At 38.5% G+C, this 7,647-nt stretch overlaps 1 protein-coding gene across 1 annotated transcript in view; it reads right to left on the bottom strand.

The window, feature by feature from the left end:
* Positions 1-2,902: 2,902 nt before the first annotated feature.
* The window catches only part of PIK3R4 (phosphoinositide-3-kinase regulatory subunit 4), a 102,402-nt gene continuing 97,657 nt past the window's right edge, over positions 2,903-7,647 (bottom strand). Inside the window, exon 19 of the mRNA XM_029589349.1 lies at positions 2,903-3,634. Coding sequence (XP_029445209.1) covers positions 3,464-3,634 — 171 coding nt within the window. The 3' untranslated portion in view covers positions 2,903-3,463. The remainder of the gene's footprint in view (positions 3,635-7,647) is intronic.

Here is a 7,647-nt window from a genome sequence, read left to right as displayed (position 1 = left end):
AATAGGACATTCCAAGTCAAGCTGGGTAATCAAATTTCTGACACCTTCCCAATCGATATAGGTGTCCGCCAAGGTTCAGCACTCTCGGCCACACTATTCAACATCTATCTGCTGCCTATATGCGCACTACTAACAAATCTAGGTATCAACTTTTTCCTATATGGAGACGAGATACAATTCCTCATCCCTTTCATCAAAACAATTTTAAAAACTGCGTCGTCTCTGCCATACATCAAAAACTCTCAACTGAAATTAACTCTAAACCCTCCAAAAAAACTGAAATTGTGAGGTTAAGGAGAGATAACACAATAATCAAACTGCCTACCCTAGACCTAAGAATTATTAACATTACTCCTTCAGAACAAATACGAGCCCTAGGAATTCAGGCTGATTCACTATGAAAAAGCATATAAGCAAATTAATCAAAACAGGATACTCCAAGGTGAGAATATTAAACCACTGCTAACACAGGACTTCCGCACTTTCCTATAAATACTAATATTCTCAAACTTGGACTACTGCAACTTCCTACTACTAGGCTTACCCTCAGGTCTACTAAAACCACTGCAGCTACTTCAAAATGCCTCTGCTATACTATTACTAAGGATAAGGAAATTCGAACACATCACCCCCTCGCTGATAGCACTGCACTGGCTTCCTGTACGGTCCAGAATTCACTACAAAGTATAAACTCTAATTTTCAATATCATCAACAATATTAACCCATGTTTATTAGGAGTGACACTTCAACAATACACACCACAAAGAGCCCTAAGATCACAAAACAAAGGGCTTCTAATGGTGCCTTCCACTCGGAACACACACCTAACGCAAACAGACTGAATGTTTTCCATAGCGGGTCCCAAGTTGTGGAACTGCATTTCAGAGTCTTTACGTTAGATAACAGAAAGAAAGAGTTTCAAGCGAGAACTGAAAACTTGGCTCTATAGAAATGTATATGATTTAATCTAAAATACCAATATGCCGATATTTCCAACGTCAATACCAGAGACAATAGCAGTGGAGAGAACAAGTAATGATTGATGTAAAATGTAATGTTAGCAGAATCAGAATTGGTATTTACTGCTGTGTCAACCAAAAAATGTATGAATATGAACTACATTATATAGCTGCTATTGCAATGTCATATGAATATGAACTAGATTATGTATTTGTTATGGTGTTAACCTAAAATGTGAATTGTTGACCAAGAATACGAATGCTGATAATGTAAACCATTGTGATCTTCTTTTGGAACGATGGTATATAAAATGCTTAAATAAATAAATTGGCATTTTTTGGGGGGGGAGAATAGGAAGCTTGGATTGGAGATATCTTGACCGATATCCACCTTTGAAGTATTATGCTCCAAGCCTGATATAGCAAAAAGGTCTCATACCTAAAATATATGCAATGCTTTTACCTGCATTGATTCCTAAAGCTAGACATTTAGTGAAATAGGAAAAAGATTTGGAATGTGAACTTGATGAGGTCCATTGAGACAAATGTTTCTGGTGGGCTGTAAATAGTTCAATTTCTGCACTGAAGGTGGGGGACAGTTATAAAGTATTGTTATGATGAGACTTGAGACCTGTTAAATAACATAGGATCTTCCCCACAATTAGTGATTCATGCTGGCTGAAAGGTGGAGGAAGTTGGTTCTTATATACATATCTGGTGGGGATTTGTACACATTCAGGACAGGGATCATAGCTTTGATAAAGCAGGGGTGAATGTTGTGTTGTCTGAGGACCCCAAGATCTTTTTCTTTTCTTTTTCCTGATGACTTGCCAATAGCTACAATTAAGCTGATGGCACAATTGATATTCGCTGCTAAATGTGAGATTGCGGCGCATTGGAGAAAAAATGTTGCGCCTTCAATGAGTTCTTTCACTAAAAGTACCTGGAATGTGTTTTTTTAATGGGGAAATTGACTGCATTAAATATTGAATCTGTATCAGCCTTTCAAAAATTTGGGAGCCAAATGTTATTTGGGCTACACAAGGGCATTAAATATTTTTATATTATTCTTTTTCCATTTTGCTGTAAGGCTATGTCTTACTCAGCATCTGACTACTATGGCCTTTCAACAATTGAAGGAGGGATGTGGGAGAGGAGAGAGAGGTGGGAGGGTGGGTTCAGGGTATTAAAATTATAAAAAAACATCTGTGAACCCTGACTATTATGTTATTCTACAGCTATGTATGCTTATGCTTTGCTGATTAGGAAGGTTCAATAAAAGTTAAATTGAAAAAAACAGTGGTGATATTATAAACAAGTTTTTCATTGTAGACATCAAGACTAAAACACTAAAATTCAAAATAAAACTGGATAAGTTAAGAGCATAACAATTGGTGGATATGGAGATGTGATTGGAATATTGATAGGGAATTAAACCAAATGTCATAGCTGAGCTCAGGAAGGAATATTTCTCTCAATGTGCTTCTAAAATGGCTAAAGAGCACAATATTTTTCACCTTCTTCTGGATTATCAGACAGAAATAAATGTTAAGCAATTAGAGAGACTAAACTACATGGCCCTCTGGTTTTCTTTTAATCATGTAATTTATACATCACAATTGCCAAATAATCTTGAAGAGAGATTGCCAGGAAAGCTGGATTCCACTATACCTTCATTGGTTCATTGGGAGACAGGATTTGTTCAAGGCAGAAGATCTGTAAATATCTAATGCTTTTTTCTTATTACAGTGCTCCCATATTCAAGGAGATCCAGATCTACTTCTTCCTCTGAATATCAAGACAGCATTGTGTAGATTAGAATATCAACTAATCACTGTAGGCAATGATTCTCAGCGACTAGTTATGCACCCTACGTTAAATAATCTTGCTTGTCCCCCCCATTTAGGACTGCTTGTCAAAACAAATTGCTACCACACTCCTGCAAATAAAAATATCAAAAAGAATTTTATTCAGTTAAATAAGATCAGCAATAATTTTTATGAAATTTCAAAATTGAATAATATACCATCTTTGTTACTTATTGCCATGCATGAATGGAAATAACTAAATTTGATGATATAGAAATGTAAGATGAATTCATGCTGTGCCTTACCAGGAGATGTAGTATGGTAAACTCTGACTATTAGTGCAAAAAAATATCTTACATCCAACTCCTTTCTCTGTCCCGCTCTGGCAAACACACAATGGGTAAAGACATAAAACTGAAGAAATGTCCCACATCATTTCATGTGCGATAAGAGTGTATATTCCGTGTACAATCTACAGGTGACAACTTCTTACAAAACACATTTTCATTTTATTTTCTTGCAGAAAACCGAAGAATGTAATATTTTCGGCAGCTTTCATAAATATGCTGATTCAGAACAGGTCCTTTCATGATTCAGCAAGCCTACTGGTGGCCGATTTATCTACTTCCTCCATGTCTTTGCCAGGAAGTTCCGTATAACACTATTTTCGTTCATTTTCATATTTAGTGCCTATTTTACTTCCACACCTTTACAATCCCATCTCTTGAAGCAGTCACAATAAAACCCTGGGTTGTCTGAAAAGTAGCAATGTCTGTGATGATATCATGGTGTCCAACTGGTAAAGATTCTGGGCCCCTACGTGGAGTATCATCCGTAGGGCCAACTTTCTGCTTGCTCTGAATTTCCTGTGCCAGTGAAAAAACAAGCAAAATCTTACATTTAGATTTCCAATTTCATGCAAAAAGAAACAAAAATCTCTACCAGCAGTATAGTTTTTAGTGTGGAATTTCTTAAATTGTACTGGAGGCAATGAATGTATTGGGGCGAGGACATTAAATGTAGCAGCCCTGGCACAGTATTTCAAGCTCCCACCATTAAAAGCTGTCAATTACCAGAAATATTTTGTGTATAGTCATTGGGTACCCATAAACAATTACAGAGCTTTATATGGAATCCCACCTGCAGAGTCTCAAAGATGTGCAGCTATTTAGCAACTAAACCCCATCATGTATGAATTAAAAACAGTATTTCTTTTTAAAATGTTTGTTATGGCCTGGCAGAGTCCAACAGTCCATTGTTGGGTGCAATAGGGTTTATGTGCCTAGCAGGAAATCCATGAGATAGCCCAAAATAATACTTTTCAATTGTCATTTACATTTTGTTAGCAGATCTCCTGAAATTTCATTAGTGTTCTGAGAGCAACCATATTTAAAACAGTGACACCAACTGCAACTGACATATTGGTGTTAGATTGGCTTATACTGCATGCAATATAAGCTCCAACAAATATGACTCAGTCAAATATAAGGTAGCTAGTTAAAGAATAGCAAAAGCTATTCTGTAATATTTTTAAAGGACAGATTGTGAATATTTTTATTATGCATTTTTGCAATATTTCACAGTGCTCAGTAGGTGCCATTTGCTTTTTAGCAAACAACCAAGAAAAAAATCCCATATTTCCATGTGTCTTGCAAAATAAAACTCATTTACACACTCTAAGATGTTATGCAGCTACAATTTGCCCTCTTTTAGAACACAGGAACCAAAAACATGCCATACTAGGTCGGACCAAGGGTCCATCAAGCCCAATATCCTGTCTCCAACAGTGGCCAATCCAGGCTACAAGTAGCTGGCAAGTAACCCAAAAAAAAAAAAAAGTATATTCCATACTACTGACGCTAGTAATAGCAGTGGCTATTTTCTAAGTCAACTTGATTAATAGCAGGTAATGGACTTCTCCTCCAAGAACTTACCCAAACTTTTTTTAAACCCAGCTACACTAACCACATCCCCTGGCAACAAATTCCAAAGCTTAATTGTGCGTTGAGTGAAAAAGAATTTTCTGATTAGTTTTAAACATGCTACATGTTAACTTCATGGAGTGCCCCCTAGTCTTTCTATTATCCGAAAGAGTAAATAACTGATTCACATTTACCCGTTCTAGACCTCTCATGATTTTAAAGACCTCTATTATATATCCCACCTCAGCCGTCTCTTCTCTAAGCTGAACAGCCCTAACCTCTTCAGCCTTTCCTCATAGGGGAGCTGTTCCATCCCCTTTATCATTTTGGTCGCCCTTCTCTGTACCTTCTCCATTGCAACTATATCATTTTTTGAGATGCGGCGACCAGAACTGTATACAAGCCACAAGTACCTGGCAAGTATCCAAACATTAAATAGATCCCAAGCTACTATTCCTTATTGATTAATAGCAGTTTATGGACTTCTCCTCTAGGAATTTATCCAAACCTTTTTAAAACCCAGTTATATTAACTGCTGTAACTACATCCTCTGGCAATGAATTCCATGGGTCTCACTTGATGAGTGTTTGGGTACTTGCCAGGTTCTTGTGGCCTGGTTTGGCCTCTGTTGGACACAGGATCCTGGGCTTGATGGACCTTTGGTCTGACCCAGCATGGCAATTTCTTATGTTCTTATACGTTAAGTGAAAGAATTTTCTCCAATTTGTTTTAAATGAGCTACTTGCTAAATTCATGGAATGCCTCCTAGTCCTTCTATTGTCTGAGAGAGTAAATAACCGACTTACATTTAGCTGTTCAAGTCCTTTCCTGATTCTGCAGACCTCTATTATATCCTCCCTCAACTGTCTCTTTTCCAAGCTGAAAAGCCCTAACCGTTTTAGTCTTTCCTCACAGAGGAACAGCTCCATGCCCTTTATCATTTCTGTCGCCCTTATCTGTACTTTCTGCAGTGAAGGCATGACCACCAATGTCTGCTTTATAATAAACTGAAATGATAAAGGCCTATTGAAAATACAGGGCATAACATATATGGATCTCTAAAGATCATGGAGGCATTCAACAATTCAGTGTCCTGCTAATGCCAACTAAGAATGCCTACACACATCTTTCAGTGTGGTAGCCACATTAGTCAGTAGTAGCAAAAATGCCACAGAGGCTAGTGGCACCTTACAGATTTATCCAAACATGAGCTTTGCTATATCAGTCAAAGGCTTCCATGTTAATCTGATCCAACTCTGAGCAGAATGTCGTTAGTGATAGGAGTGAGAGCAATGGGGACAACATCTCAAAGTTTGATGTTCGTCTTTTGGAAGATCAGCAGAAATTGGCCTTTGCATGGGAAGCTGAGATCCAAGGACTGCTGCTTCAGTGTCTGGGACACTTTGACTACGCCCTTGCCCTCAGAAACTTATAACAACAGGGCATATAGTAGGATAATTCATGAGTCAAGTGCTTTGCTTGACTTGAACAATAAAGATCAACAATCTGTGCCATATCCTTGGACTGAATCAGTGAAGAGATTGGAGCGCTGCTGGGCCAGGTAATCAGCATGACGTGAGTCGACTTCCTGAGCTTCGCTGCCAGCTTTGATCTGGATTTCTTCTTACTGGAAAGGAGGGCATGCAGCTTCTCCTGCTAGATCTAAACTGCTCTAGGAGGCTCAGGCCATGGCACTTGTAGCACTTAGAATGATGATCGATAAGTGACATCATCTGAGCAAACCTGGGACACCTTTTGAAAGCATTGGCCTATTGTTCAGACATCTTGGAACAGAGAATTAACAAAGGCAGAAGAGAGACATTTTTCTTTAAGGAGAAGAGAACCTGAAAAAAAGGAAATACAAACAGCCAGCAAATATTGACTATGGTTCAACAAAACCAAAGCTGCAAACTTGATGCCTGGCAATGGTAAAAAAAAAAAGAAACCTTAAAATGGGCCAAAATGCTTGGGTGCACTAAAAAAGGAAACATTTAAAAAACCCATACCAAAACAAACCTGTAAACAGGAATCTCCATAGACAGCAGGATGAATTAGTCATTACACACAGGGGACGTCATCCAAAAGGCACTAACAAGGACACAGCTCTCAGAGCTCAGTAAAGACTTTAGTGATCATACTCGAGATTTCCCATACATACACTGCCTCTTGAGACCTCAATCGCTTCGAGAGTTTAAGCTGTAGCGAGGCAGTTGACTCTCCAGTGAGGCGAGTGGTTAAGTATTGCTAATTCATCCTGCTGTCTATGGAGAACCCTGTTTATATTAAGTAAACTAGCTATCTGCAACAACAACCAGACATGAATTAGTCATTATGCATGGGGTGTCCCAAGCTGAGGACTGTTTTGTCCAAGCACTTAAAAGGCAACCCAGCCCCATCAGGTGAAGAACAGACTACAGCTTGCCTAAAACTACTGTCTCTTGTCCAGATAGCTAATATTATGTATGTAAATTCTGTAAGCTGCCTTGAGCTGTGAATAGGCGACATATAAATCAAAAAAATGAAGGCATGCACAGATAACCAATTAGCAGCTTTGCAAATGCCTTCAATGAAAATGGCCCTGAGATGAGCCACTGAAGTCGCCATGCCTCTCACTTGATGAGCCTTGACAGAGTCTGTAATCTGTAAACCAGCTAACCCATAACAGTGCATGAGACAGTCTATTAGCCAATTGGAAAAAATTTGTTTGGCAACTGCCATTCCCAATCTATTCTGATCAAAAGACATGAATAGTTGAAAAGTTGGATGGTGGGGTTATCTCCTCCTTTAGTTAATACAGCAGAGCTCTCTTGCAGTCCAAGGAGTGAACAGCCCATTCTCTGTTGTGTGCATAAGGTCTTGGGAAGAATGTAGGTAGCACAATAGCTTGATTAATGTGGAATGCAGACACCACTTTCAGAAGGAAATTGGGGCAAGTACACAGGACTACTCCATTGTGA

This window comes from Rhinatrema bivittatum, chromosome 2 (assembly GCF_901001135.1).
Source record: "Rhinatrema bivittatum chromosome 2, aRhiBiv1.1, whole genome shotgun sequence".
Lineage (NCBI taxonomy): Eukaryota > Metazoa > Chordata > Amphibia > Gymnophiona > Rhinatrematidae > Rhinatrema > Rhinatrema bivittatum.
This window is presented reverse-complemented; position numbering and strand designations above follow the sequence as displayed.